Consider the following 17,010-nt stretch of genomic DNA (forward strand, 5'->3'; position numbering starts at 1 on the left):
GAATGTATAGTAATAAGTGATGCAACAAGTGTACAACCTCTTTGCCGTAGCCGTGTCGACCTATGCATCATTGGGTTGGTCGCTGAAGCAGTTGAGGTAGAGGTGGCTGTCGGAGGTGTGGAGGCAGATCTGAGGAATCTGTAGACGGCGTCCAGGGCACTGCTCTGTTGTGATGGATCGTTCTGTCGTTGCAGCAGCTCCGGTGAGCCGTAAGACGTCAAGGCTGAAGCAGCACAAGACAGACATCGTCAATCTCAAGTGGGATTCTAATAGCATCTCCAATAGATGATGTAAAATGGATGTAAAATTAACATCACCAAAAACCACCTGACTACAACAGATGAGGTAAAAACTATTGACTCTAAACTTAACTGTCGAAACTGAAATTTACTGTGGAAGCTGAATGCTACTGTCGAAACTGAATGCAATGGTAGCAAAGAGGCACTTGGCATGTAGTTTAGGGAGGGCCTGCAGTTCATCTTCAACCTGCACCCTCCTGAGCCGCCAGCCACCATCGGCCGAACCGCCGGCCCCAGTGCCGCCTCGCCGCCCCGAAACAACTCGCCACCTCCGCCCCGGCCAGCCCTCTAGGACCCCTCCCCCACCGTGAACCCTAAGATAGATAGTGGGGTACCTCTCTGGCGAGCCCCCGTCCCCGCTGCGGCTGGTTCTTCCTTAACTCCGGCGAGCCCCCCAACCCCTGAAAATCGACTGATCCAAAAGTCGGTTCAGTCGACTGAAGTGTGGCTTCATCGGAGCAGAGCAGCAGTGCGAGCGAGGGGGAGAGCAGCAGCAGCAGCTGGGCGAGCGAGCGATCGAGCGAGAGCCAGAGCAGCAGCAGCAGATCCGGCTCGTATGGACGCCGCCGCCGAAGGGGCCTCGCACTGGGGAAGAGCCGCCGTGGAGATGTCGCCCGCGGCGCCGGCTTCAAGGTAGCCGCTCCATGGGGGTGCAGGATGGAGCACCGTCAGTGCCGGGAGGTCGAGTTAAGGAGAAGGTGCGATGCGATGAGTGTACAACCTCTTTGGTGGTGCCGAGTAGGCCTCGGCTTCGTCCGAGGAGCCGGTGAGGATGCTGCGGTTTTGGTTGAGCAGGTTAAGGCGGCGCTGTGGGGATGGAGCAGTCGCGATAGATGAGGCGATCGTCGAAGCAGCTCCTTGGAGGTGGAGGATGGGGCGGCTGAACCGGCGGGATGGCGAGATGGACGATGGATCCTCATCCGGGGAGGTGGACGAGGGACGTCGAGCTGTTGCGGTGGACGAGGTCGTCGGGGAAGAGGCTCCGGCTGGGCAGCGGTGACGTGGCGGACGGAGGAGGGTGGGGTTTCGCGGCTGGAGCAGAAAGGTTATGGCGGCCTAGGATTTTGAATGGCCAAAAGGGGGTGATGGGAGGGGGTGAAGCATGACTTAGGAACGCGCTTGTCCAAAATGTAGGGTGTGTTACAAAAGTACCCCCCACCGATTTGAACTAGCGGCGCTTTCGGCTCAGGGTTAGAAGGGGGATTTCGTGTGTCGGGATTTGGCAGCTGGAGGGAGTTTTCGCGCACGTTGTAATTTCGGGATAGCAAGGCGCGGGTTGTGAAGGCGCCAGTTTTGGGAGCACGATATCTGAATTTTTGGGATATAACAAGACACGGGTTGAATTTTAGGGACAAGCCTAACGTGTCGTAATATTGTACTTGTACGTACCAAATCAATTCGCACTTCCCTCAACCAAAAAGAAAACGAAAAAATAAAACTATTCACACCACACAAAGAGTCTTGCCCCGTTTTACTATACAAATGCTATTCAAAGCTACTCCCTCCTTCCATCTATATAGGGCCTAATGCGTTTTTCGATGCTAACTTTTGGTCAAATATTAGAGCAATGATATATGACATGCAACTTACACAAAGCACACCATTAAATTCGTCTGTGAAAATTTCTTTCAATGATATAATTTTCACATTGTGCATGTCATGTACTATTAATCTTGTCAATAGTCAAAGGCGGTCTTAAAAATCTCATTACGCCCTATATAGATGGAAGGAGGGAGTATGAATCCATGTTATGTCCGATTAAATTTTTTCGCTTGCTATATAATGCATGTAACCTACTCATACCAACATTTTAGTGCATTCCAAATGTCTATACTACCGCTGCAATTCGAACTAAATTTGAATTCGTTTCTCTATTTCAATAAGAATCTACAATCATGATTGTTGCCAACTTCAACCATCAAAGTTTCCTTGCTATCCGCCAGATATAAATCAGACGGCCTATAATGCAGGATGGTAGGCACACCATCATCAACAACTCCTTTTTTTATAAGAGTAGAGATAAAATATGTTAAATGTAGTATACCATGTTCATAACCACACCATGTTTATCACCGTTATATATATTCACACATCCGTCGGTTTTAAACACTATGATAAATTCTTCAAATATCCGAATTTGCTTTTTATAATGAAGTATATATGATCTCTATTCGTCTTTTACACCCACACAACCCTCTTATCTTTGTAGCTAGCGCTAACATTCTCTTGTGCATGCACACGCCCGCATCCCTCTCACCCTCCCTCAGCATTCTCTAGCTCCATCGCGCAAACTCGTCTTTTCACTTTAGGTCGTTCACCCACGGTGTGTGTAGGCCCCCCAGCTCCTTCTTCGCGGCACACATCGATCGATATGCCTCTCTAGCCATGTCCGCCTAGCACAAACACAAGCTTCCCCTCTTCTCTTGTCACCGTCCATGCCTCACTCCCACCACTCTTTTCATTGTTCTCGTACTCGCATACTCCTCCCCCTCGATATAGTATGCCTCTCGTACCACCTCCTACATGCATCCCTCTCTCTCTATCCTTCTCCTCGTGCCTCATTTGCTTCTAACACACACATGCATGTATACCGATCGATCTCCCAACATATACCTAGATCGACTTTAACTACCCCCCCATCGATCGACATACCTCACAAGTTATGTCTCTCCTTTCTCTTACAAAGAGCGATTGATCTTCCTATGTAGTTACGTCTGCTTACCACAGACACATCGTCCCACCTCATCATTCGTGCATGCCTCCTAACCCGTCTCTCACACGCACGTGCATAGACAACAAGCAGCCATCTCCTCACTTATTGATATTGCGGGCGTGCCCTCCATTTGTCTAGCAAGCCTATCCCACCATTTGTTAGAAGCAACTCCACTACCACCCCTGTCGGATTTCGGGTTCCGGCAGACCCTTGAGGTTCGAACTCTGGGGTCCGCGAGAAGATTACGCCTTCTACCTACTTGCACCCCTCCGCCTCGCAAAGATCTAAGCTATCGAAGGAACAGCACAAGAGACACAGGGTTTATACTGGTTTGGGCCACCGATGTGGTGTAATACCCTACTCCAGTGTGTGGTGTGGTGGATTGCCTCTTGGGCTGATGATGATGAACAATACAAGGAAGAACAGCCTCGCGAGGGTCTGTTCTTGGCTAGGGCGATGAACTGCTAGGAGGAGCTCAGTCGCCTCTCTCTCTCTCTCTATGTAATGCTACTTGATCCGATCTCTGGATTCTGGTCGATTTCTAGATGCCTCTACCCTGGGGATGGCTAGTCCTATTTATAGGCAAAGGCCCTGGGCCTCTTCCCAAATATTGAGCAGGAAGGGCGCCAACAGCTGGCCATTTTGAAGGGGAACATCTGGTACACTTATCCTGACTAAAGTTGGTCCTCGCCTGCCAAAGGCTCTGGTGGTGACGCTGGCTTGGGCTCCACCATGACTTCCTTCCTGCTGTTGGACTGGTCTTGGTCTGGTTGCACCAAAACAGGTGCCTTTGCTTGATGCTCTCGCCTGCGCTTGCTCCCTTTGCACCAAAGAGGAAAGGAGGACACTGTGCGGGCTGGCGCCCGCCTGGCGCCCTTGGTCGTCACGGCTTGTGTCATGGGCACCTCGTGAGGTACCCCGCCTTGATCTCTCCACCTCCTCATGAGCCAGCCTGATGAGGCCGTGCCTGAGGAAGCTCCGCGTCGTCCGCCCCGCGAGGCTTGGCCCCTCGCGAGGGTCTTGGGTGTTGTGTTGAGAAAGATGGGTCGTGCTGGGCCCCTCTTTGAGGCACGCCGCAGGCCGCAGGCAGGCAAGTCTGGGGACCCCCATCCCCAGAACGCCGACAGTAGCCCCCGGGCCCAAGGCGCGCTCGGGCTTGGCCGTGCAGAGAGGCGAAAGGGAGAGGGTGAAGCGCCGCGGGCCCTAATAGCCTGTGGCCTTGGGCGCTGCATGGCGATTGATTGGACGGGGGCATCTCCACTTCCCCACGACGCCTCGGCAACCACGCGGATTGGACAAGTCCCTGCATTCCAAGCGGGTCATGATTACCTGCGATCGTGAAGGTCGACGGTTGGCCTTCGCCGGCTATAAGTACGGAACGGTGCGCGCCCTTCTAGTCCATCCCCCCTTCGCTTCTCCTTCCTCTTCATGGCTCCGTTGAGGAGGTTTTCGGCCGCAGAGAAGGGGAAGGCTCGCCAGGTTGAGCCTGCTTCTCCCCCGCCTAAGCGCGGCCGAGGGCGCCCTCGCAAACATCCTTTGGCCACCACGGTGGCTCCCCGCGGCCGTGGAGATGATTCCCAGCACGGTGACCGGCGGACAGCTACGACCGGGGGGCACGCTTCGGTCGCACGTCCCTCTAGGCCACGCTTCCGTGCTGCACAGGTGCTGCCGGAGTTCGTCGTGTGGTCGGCGGAGCCGACTAGCACCCGACTTCATCTTCCTCGCTTCCTCCTCGGTAAGCTCCCGGCCGGTGCCCCGGGCGGCCTCTGGCTTCAGGCAGACGGCTGCTGCAGCCAGGCTTCATGGGCTTCGCTGGAGGTCTCCGCAGCTGGGAGCCTGGCCCTCACCCGCGGTTGGCAGACGTTTACCCACGCACGTGGCCTGAGCCGTCGGTGCACCCTGCACTTCAGGTTCGACGGCGACGCCACCCTCTACGTGAGGGTGTTTGGGGAAGATGGTCGCCGCGCAGGGTGCTGCCCTGAGGACAACGACCGCGGCCGGGGACCCAGCCCCGGCGACGATGGAGAGGATAGCGCTCGTGTGATCGGCGGCGCCCAGGGTTCCCCAATCTTCACCAGTTCTTCTTCAGGCGGCGACTCTTCTAGCGGTGGCCGCAGTCAGCCTCCACGCCGTCGTTCCTGCTTGGGAGGTGGTAGCGTGTCTGCTCGTCGTCGTGCCCCAGCGAAGCGCGAGAGGGAGTCTGCCTGAGTCCCGGAGGCAGCCCGAGTCTTCCCTGCAGGCCGGTGTGAGGCGAGCTGCGCCCGATTTGCTCTTTTCTTCTTCTTTTTTCTTTGTCCTGCGTAAAAAGACAATGGCGTGGAGCCCCGCGGGGACGTGTTTGGGTTATTGCTGTTAATCATCGCTTTGCTTCCATTATCATGCCCCCCGGCTATGTGTCCACGCGTAGATAGTTCCCGGCCCCAGCCGTGGGGGGGCGACCGACCCAGGCCCTGTGTTCACGTCGCGGTGCCCGTGGGGCACGGACTGGAGGGGTGCTCCTGTGATGGACCCAGGTCGCGAAACCTTTGAACGACTAGGACAGGGACTCTCGCGAGGGCGATCGGCTGCCCTCCCTCGTGAGGCCTTGCATAAGAGAAATTGAGGCAGGAGAGCGAAAAGTCGAAGAACCATAAGTCAAAGGCAACAATAGCTCCAATAAAACTTCGAATGAGAATGAACAAGCCAGCTGCGGAAAGCAAATGAAAAAGCCGCGTCCGGCACCTAATCTAGTCTTCGACGTCTTCTCACCAGCGCGGAGCTAAGTGCTGCCACTGGGCGTGGGAGGGAGCCCCAGGGCCTGAGGCCGGCGCTCCTGAGACTCCGGGGCATGTACAGCCCCAACTCATTATTACGTGAGAGTGTCACGGGCGGTGAGCTTCACAGGCGTTGGCCTTCTTCACAGGCTCCGGGCCTTTCTTAGGGGAAATGAGCTTCACGGGCATTTGCCCTCTTCACAGGCTCTGGGCCTTTTCCAAAACGCGACAGCTTCACAGGCATTCGCCTTCTTCACAGGCTCTGGGCCTTTTCCAAAAAAGGATAATCTTCACAGGCGTTCGCCTTCTTCACAGGCTCTGGGACTTTTCCAGAAAAGGATAATCTTCACAGGCGTTCGCCTTCTTCACAGGCTCTGGGCCTTTTAGGGGTAGAACCTCCGAAGGTGCTGGATGTTCCATGCATTCTGGACCGGCTCCCCCTCCTGAGTCTCCAAGCACACAGAGCCAAGCCTGGAAACATGAACAACCTTGAACGGGCCCTCCCACATGGGAGAGAGCTTGTGCAGTCCCTCCCAGGAGAGAACCCGCCTGAGCACGCGGTCTCCTACCTCGAGGGTTCTGGGGCGGATGTTGCGGCAATGATATCGTCGCAGTGCCTGTTGGTACCTCGCCGCTCGCAGCATGGCTTCTCGGCAGCGTTCCTCCCCCAGCACGAGGTCCATCCCCCGCATGGCGTCCTGCTGTGCCTCGTCGAACGCCAGGACCCGCGCGGAGCGACGTCTGACCTCGTGAGGGAGGACTGCTTCGGCTCCGTAGACCAGGAAGAACGGGGTCTCTCCAGTCGTCTTGGTCGCGGTTGTGCGGATGGACCACAGCACGGACTGAAGCTCGTTGTTCCATCCTCTGCCGTAGGCCTCCAACTTCTTCTTGAACGTCCTGGTCTTGAGGCCCCTCAGGACCTCTGCGTTGGCTCGTTCGGCTTGGCCGTTGCTTCGGGGGTGCGCCACTGAAGCGTAGCATATCTGCATTCCAAGGTTAGCACAGTATGTTTTGAAGAGGTTACTGGTGAACTGCGAACCGTTGTCTGTGATGATGCGATTCGGCATCCCGAACCGGCTCATGATGCCCCTGATGAACTTGACCGCGGAACCTGCAGGGATGGTGCGGACGGACTCTACTTCAGCCCACTTGGTGAACTTGTCCACGACGACGTAGAGGTAGCGGTAGCCCCCTGGCGCCCGAGGGAACGGTCCGAAGATGTCCAGCCCCCAGATCGCGAATGGCCACGAAAGGGGTATAGTCTGCAGGCCTCCTGCCGGCTGATGGATCTGCTTGGTGTGGAACTGGCAGGCCTCACAAGCCTTCACCAGTTCGACTGCGTCATTGAGTGCGGTGGGCCAATAAAACCCGCTGCGAAACGCCTTGCCGACGAGGGTCCATGATGACGAATGGTGTCCACAGTCTCCGTCATGTATATCTTCCAGCAGTTCCTTTCCTTGCTCCCTGGAGATGCAACGCAGGGATACATCGTTTGGTCGCTTCCGGTAGAGCTCTCCATCCCTGATGCAGTATGCCATGGCTTGCCGCGCCACACGCTCAGCTTCCTCCTCCTTCTCCGGCAGGACCCCCTGTGTTAAGTAACTCCGGAGCTCCGTGATCCAGCACCCCTCCTGAGGTTCCATCATCAGGAGCAGGCGTGCCCCTGAGGCCGGGCCACAGACCGGGGCTCCTAAGGCAGGTGGCTGGGGGAGCTCCTCCCGAGGCTGAGCCGTGTTTGACAATGATGGCAGGGCTGAGGGCTTGAAGAGCCGCTCCTCGAAGACGCCAGGTTCCTGCGGTAATCGCCTGGATGCCCGTCTGGCGATGTTGTCGGCCTCCTGATTGGTGCCACAGGGCACATGCTGCAACTCCAACCCCCATAATTGCTTCTCCATCCTGCGGACCTCCGCAAGGTAGGCTTCCATGTGTTCATCTCTCGGCTCGTACACCTTGTTGGAGAAATTGATAAGGAGCTGCGAATCGCCCTTGATGGTGAGGCGTTTCACCCCCAGGGCAGCTGCGGCCTTCAAGCCCGCTATTAGACCTTCATACTCCGCTATGTTGTTGGAGACCTTTTCACCTTGCTGGAAACAGAGCTGTACTGCGTAGTAGAGCTTGTCCTGAGTGGGCGATATAAGCACAGCCCCAGCCCCAGCGCCATGCCTGGAGAACGCCCCATCGAAGTACATGACCCATCCTTCTAGCGCCTCGCTTCCCGGAGAGAGGGACCGATCCTCGTCGGCCTTGAGGCCTGGTGCCTCTGTCCATTCTGCCACAAAATCCGCTAACGCTGCTCCCTTGATGACTCTGGTCATGCTGAATTCGAGCTGAAATGCTTGCAACTCTATGTTCCACTCAACGACCCTTCCGGCCGAGTTGGGGCTCCTGAGCACTCTCTCCAAGGGGTATGACGAGACGACCTTGATGGGGTGACCCTGAAAATAGTGCCGCAGCTTGCGTGAGGCCACAAGTAGTGCGAGAAGGAGCTTCTGAGGCATGGGGTACCGTGCCCTCACGTCCCGCAACACCATGCTGACGAAGTACACTGGGTGCTCAACAAGGCTGGGTGCGTCAGTGCTTGTGGCGCCCTCCGGAGGCAATGGCGCCTCTCAAGGTGATGAGGCCTCAGGAGGCTGACCATCTGGGAGAGCGGCCTCTCCCGCCTCTGGTGCACTCCTCGGCGACTGATCCTTCTCAGCCGCGGTAGTGGTTTCTGTGGGCCTTCCTTGTTACTGTTTTTCCTTGTCCCGGGCTGCTATTGTGGTTCTAATTTGGCGCTCCTCCCTAACCGCCACCAGGGCTGCGCTGGCGGAGTAGGGAGTGGCAGCGAGGTAAAGCACCAAGGGCTCTTGAGGGCGCGGAGCCACCATGACCGGAGGACTGGTCAGGTATTGAAGGAAATATGCCCTAGAGGCAATAATAATGTTATTATTTATTTCCTTATATCATGATAAATGTTTATTATTCATGCTAGAATTGTATTAACCGGAAACATAATACATGTGTGAATACATAGACAAACAGAGTGTCACTAGTATGCCTCTACTTGACTAGCTCGTTAATCAAAGATGGTTATGTTTCCTAACCATGGACAAAGAGTTGTTATTTGATTAACGGGATCACATCATTAGGTGAATGATCTGATTGACATGACCCATTCCATTAGCTTAGCACCCGATCGTTTAGTATGTTGCTATTGCTTTCTTCATGACTTATACATGTTCCTATGACTATGAGATTATGCAACTCCCGTTTGCCGGAGGAACACTTTGTGTGCTACCAAACGTCACAATGTAAATGGGTGATTATAAAGGTGCTCTACAGGTGTCTCCAAAGGTACATGTTGGGTTGGCGTATTTCGAGATTAGGATTTGTCACTTCGATTGTCGGAGAGGTATCTCTGGGCCCTCTCGGTAATACACATCACATAAGTCTTGCAAGCATTGCAACTAATGAGTTAGTTGTGAGATGATGTATTACGGAACGAGTAAAGAGCCTTGCCGATAACGAGATTGAACTAGGTATGGGATACATACGATCGAATCTCGGGCAAGTAACATACCGATGACAAAGGGAACACCGTATGTTGTTATGCGGTCTGACCGATAAAAGATCTTCGTAGAATATGTAGGAGCCAATATGAGCATCCAGGTTCCGCTATTGGTTATTGACCGGAGACGTGTCTCGGTCATGTCTACATTGTTCTCGAACCCGTAGGGTCCGCACGCTTAAGGTTTCGATGACAGTTATATTATGAGTTTATGAGTTTTGATGTACCGAAGTTAGTTCGGAGTCCCGGATGTGATCACGGACATGACAAGGAGTCTCTAAATGGTCGAGACATAAATATTGATATATTGTACGGCTATATTCGGACACCGGAAGTGTTCCGGGGAAGTTTCGGATAAAACCGGAGCACCGGGGGGTTACCGGAACCCCCGGGGGGTTAATGGGCCTCATGGGCCTAAAGTGGAGAAGAGGAGGGGCTGCCAGGGCAGGCCGCATGCCCCCTCTCCCCCTAGTCCGAATTGGACAAGGAGGGAGGGGCGGCGCCCCCCCCCCTTTTTCCTTCTCTCCTTTCCCCTCTCCTACTTGGACAAGGAAAGGGAGGGGAGTCCTACTCCCGGTAGGAGTAGGACTCCTCCTGCGCGCCTCCTACTAGGGCCGGCCGCACCCCCCCTTGGATCCTTTATATACGGAGGCAAGGGGCACCCCTAGACACACAAGTTGATCCACGTGATCATATTCTTAGCCATGTGCGGTGCCCCCTTCCACCATAGTCCTCGATAATATTGTAGCGGTGCTTAGGCGAAGCCCTGCGACAGTAGTACATCAAGATCGTCACCACGCTGTCGTGCTGACGGAACTCTTCCCCGACACTTTGCTGGATCGGAGTCTGGGGATCGTCATCGAGATGAACGTGTGCCAAGAACTCGGAGGTGCCGGAGTAATGGTGCTTGGATCGGTCGGATCGTGAAGACGTACGACTACATCAACCGCGTTGTCACAACGCTTCCGCTGTCGGTCTACAAGGGTACGTAGATCACACTCTCCCCTCTCGTTGCTATGCATCACCATGATCTTGCGTGTGCGTAGGAAATTTTTTGAAATTACGACGAAACCCAACAGTGGCATCCGAGCCTAGGTTTTATGTGTTGATGTTATATGCACGAGTAGAACAAAAGTGAGTTGTGGGCGATATAAGTCATACTGCTTACCAGCATGTCATACTTTGGTTCGGCGGTATTGTTGGACGAAGCGGCCCGGACCGACATTACGCGTACGCTTACGCGCGACCGGTTCTCCCGACGTGCTTTGCACAAAGGTGGCTAGCGGGTGACAGTTTCTCCAACTTTAGTTGAACCGAGTGTGGCTACGCCCGGTCCTTGCGAAGGTTAAAACAGCACCAACTTGACAAACTATCGTTGTGGTTTTGATGCGTAGGTAAGATTGGTTCTTGCTTAAGCCCGTAGCAGCCACGTAAAACTTGCAACAACAAAGTAGAGGACGTCTAACTTGTTTTTGCAAGGCATGTTGTGATGTGATATGGTCAAGACATGATGCTAAATTTTATTGTATGAGATGATCATGTTTTGTAACCGAGTTATCGGCAACTAGCAGGAGCCATATGGTTGTCGCTTTATTGTATGCAGTGCAATCGCGTTGTAATGCTTTACTTTATCACTAAGCGGTAGCGATAGTCGTGGAAGCATAAGATTGGCGAGACGACAACGATGCTATGATGGAGATCAAGGTGTCGCGCCGATGACGATGGTGATCACGACGGTGCTTCGAAGATGGAGATCACAAGGACAAGATGATGATGGCCATATCATATCACTTATATTGATTGCAGGTGATGTTTATCTTTTATGCATCTTATCTTGCTTAGATTGACGGTAGCATTATAAGATGATCTCTCACTAATTATCAAGAAGTGTTCTCCCTGAGTATGCACCGTTGCGAAAGTTCTTCGTGCTGAGACACCACGTGATGATCGGGTGTGATAGGCTCTACGTTCAAATACAACGGGTGCAAAACAGTTGCACACGCGGAATACTCAGGTTATACTTGATGAGCCAAGCATATACAGATATGGCCTCGGAACACGGAGGCCGAAAGGTCGAGCGTGAATCATATAGTAGATATGATCAACATAGTGATGTTCACCAATGAAACTACTCCATCTCACGTGATGATCGGACATGGTTTAGTTGATTTGGATCACGTAATCACTTAGAGGATTAGAGGGATGTCTATCTAAGTGGGAGTTCTTAAGTAATATGATTAATTGAACTTAAATTTATCATGAACTTAGTCCTGGTAGTATTTTGCAAATTATGTTGTAGATCAATAGCTCGCGTTGTTGCTTCCCTGTGTTTATTTTGATATGTTCCTAGAGAAAATTGTGTTGAAATATGTTAGTAGCAATGATGCGGATTGGATCCGTGATCTGAGGTTTATCCTCATTGCTGCACAGAAGAATTATGTACTTGATGCACCGCTAGGTGACGGACCTATTGCAGGAACAGATGCAGACGTTATGAACGTTTGGCTAGCTCAATATGATGACTACTTGATAGTTTAGTGCACCATGCTTAATGGCTTAGAATCGGGACTTCAAAGACGTTTTGAACGTCATGGAGCATATGAGATGTTCCAGGAGTTGAAGTTAATATTTCAATCAAATACCCGAGTTGAGAGATATAAAGTCTCCAACAAGTTCTATAGCTAAAAGATGGAGGAGAATCTCTCAACTAGTGAGCATGTGCCCAGATTGTCTGAGTACTACAATCGCTTGAATCAAGTGGGAGTTAATCTTCCAGATAAGACAGTGATTGACAGAATTCTCTGGTCACCATCACCAAGTTAGTAGAACTTCGTGATGAACTATGATATGCAAGGGATAACGGAAACGATTCCCAAGCTCTTCGTAATGCGGAAATTGACGAAGGTAGAAATCGAGAAAAACATCAAGTGTTGATGGTAGACAAGACCACTAGTTTCAAGAAAAGGGCAGAGGGAAGAAGGGGAACTTCAAGAAGAACAGCAAGCAAGTTGCTGCTCAAGTGAAGAAGCCCAAGTCTGGTCCTAAGCCTGAGACTAAGGTTTTCTACTGCAAGGGGACTGGTCACTGGAAGCGGAACTACCCCAAGTGATTGGCAGATAAGAAGGATGGCAAAGTGAACATAAGTATATTTGATATACATGTTATTGATGTGTAATTTACTAGTGTTTATAGCAACCCCTCAGTATTTGATACTAGTTCAGTTGCTAAGATTAGTAACTCGAAACAGGAGTTGCAGAATAAACAGAGACTAGTTAAGGGTGAAGTGACGATGTGTGTCGGAAGTGGTTCCAAGATTGATATGATCATCATCGCACACTCCTTGTACTTTCGGGATTAGTGTTGAACCTGAATAAGTGTTATTTGGTGTTTGCGTTAAGCATGAATATGATTTGATCATGTTTATTGTAATACGGTTATTCATTTAAGTAAGAGAATAAATTGTTGTTCTATTTACATGAATAAAACCTTATATGGTTACACACCCAATGAAAATAGTTTGTTGGATCTCGATCGTAGTGATACACATAATCATAATATTGAAAACAAAAGATGCAAAGTTAATAATGATAGTGCAACATATTTGTAGCATTGCCGTTTAGGTCATATTGGTGTAAAGTGCATGAAGAAACTCCATGCTGATGGGATTTTGGAATCACTTGATTATGAATCACTTGATGCTTGCGAACCATGCCTCATGGGCAAGATGACTAAGACTCCGTTCTCCGGAGCGAGCAACTGACTTATTGGAAATAATACATACTGATGTATGCGGTCCGATGAGTGTTAAGGCTCACGGCAAGTATCGTTATTTTCTGAACTTCACAAATGATTTGAGCAGATATGGGTATATCTACTTGATGAAACATAAGTCTGAAACATTTGAAAAGTTCAAAGAATTTCAGAGTGAAGTGGAAAATCATCGTGACAAGAAAATAAAGTTTCTACAATCTGATCGCGGAGACAAATATTTGAGTTACGAGTTTGGTCTTCAATTAAAACAATGTGGAATAGTTTCACAAACTCATGCCACATGGAACACCACAGCATAATGGTGTGTCCGAATGTCATAACCGTACTTTATTGGATATAGTGCAATCTATGATGTCTCTTACCGATCTACCACTATCGTTTTGGGGTTATGCATTAGAGACAGCTGCATTCACGTTAAAAGGGCACCATCTAAATCTGTTGAGACGACACCGTATGAACTGTGGTTTGGCAAGAAACCAAAGTTGTCGTTTCTTAAAGTTTGGGGTTGCAATGCTTATGTGAAAAAGTTTCATCCTGATAAGCTCAAACCCAAATCGGAAAAGTGTGTCTTCATAGGATACCCAAAAAGTTACTGTTGGGTACACCTTCTATCACAGATCCAAAGGCAAGACATTCGTTGCTAAGAATGGATCCTTTCTAGAGAAGGAGGTTCTCTCGAAAGAAGTGAGTGGGAGGAAAGTAGAACTTGATAAGGTAATTGTACCTTCTCCCTTATTGGAAAGTAGTTCATCACAGAAATCTGTTCCTGTGACTACTACACCAATTAGTGAGGAAGCTAATGATGATGATCATGTAACTTCAGATCAAGTTACTACCGAATCTTGTAGGTAAACCAGAGTGAGATCTGCACCAGAGTGGTACGGTAATCTTACTATACACACATGTTTTTGGATCTTACAGACTATCAGATGTTAAAGAGTAATATATCAGTTTACTCTACCTGATACATTAATCTTTTTGTTTTTGTTTCTATTCTATTTATGCTGGAAAAAAGGTTTCTTCACCATTTGGTTGATGTTTAATTGAACCATTTTTGTATGCCTATTGAATATATCTTACTCCCTCTGTCCCAAAATATAAGAACGTTTTTAACACTACACGAGTGTCAAAAACGTTCTTATATTATGGGACGGAGGGAGTAGTTCAATCGATATTCCAAATAACAATTTTATATCGTGCTCCTTACTACAGTTTTTTCCTCTGAAGAAAAAACACCAAGGCACCCAGTGAGTATTTTTCAGTTCAACTGATATTCCACTTTTGCATATTGTAGTACTTCTGGTAGGATCAAGTACTCTACCAGGTCTAGGGTGTAGGTGGTAAGGGAAGGATGGAGGGAGACGTGGCGAGGATCGGGCGCGCCGGCGGCAGGGCGCCGTCGCGGCTAGGAGAAGGGCGGTGGCTAGGGCTGTTGGCGGCTAGGGTTTCGGCTCCTCAGGGAGCCGGGCAATAGGAGATAATATTCTTCTTATTGCTTGCCTTCAAAAAGAGCCTTACAACCTATATTTATATCCTAGATAACTTGTAGAAGAATCAACCTAAGATAACTTGCCTAATCTGAAAATAAAAACTAAGATAACTTGCGGGCCTAAGCCGGCCGGCCATAACACTTCTCCCCGCCTGCACAAACAGCTCGTCCTCGAGCTGTAAGGTGGGGAAGCGCTTGCTTGAACTCTTCGAGGTAATCAACCTGCGTCAAACACCTTCTCGACATCTGGGGAGGCCAGGTCAGCGGCGACGGCGTCCTCCGAAATGTAGTCTGCCACCTCCAGGTAGAAGAGTCGCGGGCAGGCGTGGTCGGGCTTGTAGGGTTCGTCGCAGTTGAAGCACAACCCTTGGTGGCGACGCTCGAGTATATCAGCTGGGGTGAGCCGGCGGAACGGGCGCCCCGCGGTCGCGGCGAGGGGTGCCGCAGAAGCCTGCACAGGCCGACCCTGCGCGGAATTTGGTCCGGGTAGCGACCCAGCAGTCTGGGACGGTGATTCCTGCTGGATGGCCACCGCGCGGCGCTCGAACGCGCGGGCGTAATACATGGCTGACTGGAGATCCTGGGGTCCCCGAAGCTCCACGTCCACGCGGATATGGTCCGGTAGACCACCCACAAATAACTCGGTGCGCTGAGTGGCGGAGACGCCCGGCGCGTGGCACGCCAGGGCCTGGAAGCGGTCGGCATAGTCCTGCACCGTGGATGTGAAAGGTAAGCGGCCGAGGGCCGCCAGTCGGCTCCCGCGGATAGGAGGCCCGAACCGGAGGAGACAGAGCTCCCGGAAGCGCTCCCATGGTGGCATGCCGCCCTCTTCCTGCTCGAGGGCGTAGTACCAGGTCTGCGCTGGGCCTCAAAGATGATAGGACGCGAGCTAGGTGCGATCCGAAGCGAGCGTCCGCTGCCCTCGAAAGAACTGCTCGCACTGGTTGAGCCAGTTGAGGGGGTCCTCCGTGCCCTCGTAGGTGGCGAAGTCCAGTTTGGCGAAGCGAGGGGGTGTCGGCCCGCCATGCCCGGGGGCGGCCGTAGTCGCCGCCAGCGCGTATGCTGGGTCGGGAAGCGCCGGGGCGTAGTTCGCCGAGCTGGAGGGGTGATCAAACCGCAGGGAGGGCGTCGGGTGTTCCGGCGCCGTGGAGTAGACCGGCCCCGAAGACGAGCCGGTCGCCCAAGCGGGGATCGGCGATGGTGACGGTGGAAACTGCACTTGGTGCAGGGGCCGACCCGTAGCCCTAGGCGCGGGTGGTGGTACTGTCGATGGCGGCGGCGCCTGGTGGAGCTGCACCGGCGCCTGCGGCGTGGGGGCCGGCGGTGACGCCAGAAGAAGCTGCTGGGTCTGGCCCTGCTCCGAGGCGCCGGTGCCCAGGTTAGGGCTGGGCGGGGCCGGTGGAGGACCCTGCTCCGAGGCCGCTGGAAGGTAGGGCGCGACGGAGGACGGCGCGGCCGGCGCGGTCCAAGTGGGCCACTGCGGGCCCGTGGTGGCGAGAAGTGGCGGGGCTGCCGGCGCGATCTGCGGCGGCCACTGCGCCCAAGGCAGCGGTGCGGCCGCTGGGGCGGGGAGCGCCGGGTAGCCTCCGGTGATGGCCCCCGGTGCCGAGTACCATGGAAGCGCCTGCTGACCTGCGGCCATGGCTGGATGGAGTCCGGTGATGGCCCCCGGTGCCGAGTACCACGGAAGCGCCTGCTGACCCGCGGCCATGGCTGGATGGAGTGGTGGGGGCGGCCCGTACGGACCTGCCAGGTAGAGGCGGATCCCTTGAATCGCGGTGAAGAGGTCGTCGAGGACGCCCGCCATGGCCTCCGGCGTGAACTGTTGCGGCTGCGGGGGAGGTGATGGCGGCGGCGAGTGTTGGACGGGGGCCTGTGGCTGCCCTTGGCCCGGCGTGGTGCCGGGTGCCGTTAGGACCGGCGCTGAGAGCGACGCAGTGGTGCCCGCCGAGAGCGAGGCCGTGACGCCCGGCGCAGAGGCGGCGGTGGTGGAGGATTTGGCGGGCAGCGGTGGTGGTGGCGGTGGAATTGGCGGAGACATAGTCGAAACCCGGTTACCTGATACCAAATTGGTAGCATCAAGTACTCTACCAGGTCTAGGGCGTAGGTGGTAAGGGAAGGATGGAGGGAGACGTGGCGAGGATCGGGCGCGCCGGCGGCAGGGCGCCGTCGCGGCTAGGAGAAGGGCGGTGGCTAGGGCTGTTGGCGGCTAGGGTTCCGGCTCCTCAGGGAGCCGGGCAATAGGAGATAATATTCTTCTTATTGCTTGCCTTCAAAAAGAGCCTTACAACCTATATTTATATCCTAGATAACTTGTAGAAGAATCAACCTAAGATAACTTGCCTAATCTGAAAATAAAAACTAAGATAACTTGCGGGCCTAAGCCGGCCGGCCATAACAACTTCCCATAGTTATTTCCTCTCAGGAAACAACAC

The 17,010-nt window shown here is 52.8% G+C and overlaps 1 protein-coding gene across 1 annotated transcript; it reads right to left on the reverse strand.

The window, feature by feature from the left end:
• Nucleotides 1-14,792: 14,792 nt before the first annotated feature.
• On the reverse strand, nt 14,793-15,421 carry LOC147965490 (uncharacterized). The gene has a single exon (XM_087526811.1). The coding sequence runs from the start codon at nt 15,393-15,395 to the stop codon at nt 14,793-14,795; it is 603 nt and encodes a 200-aa protein (XP_087382937.1). The 5' UTR covers nt 15,396-15,421.
• Between the last annotated feature and the right edge of the window lie 1,589 nt (nt 15,422-17,010).

Source organism: Triticum urartu, chromosome 6A, assembly GCF_056163025.1.
Source record: "Triticum urartu cultivar PI428250 chromosome 6A, HENAU_Tu73, whole genome shotgun sequence".
NCBI lineage: Eukaryota > Viridiplantae > Streptophyta > Magnoliopsida > Poales > Poaceae > Triticum > Triticum urartu.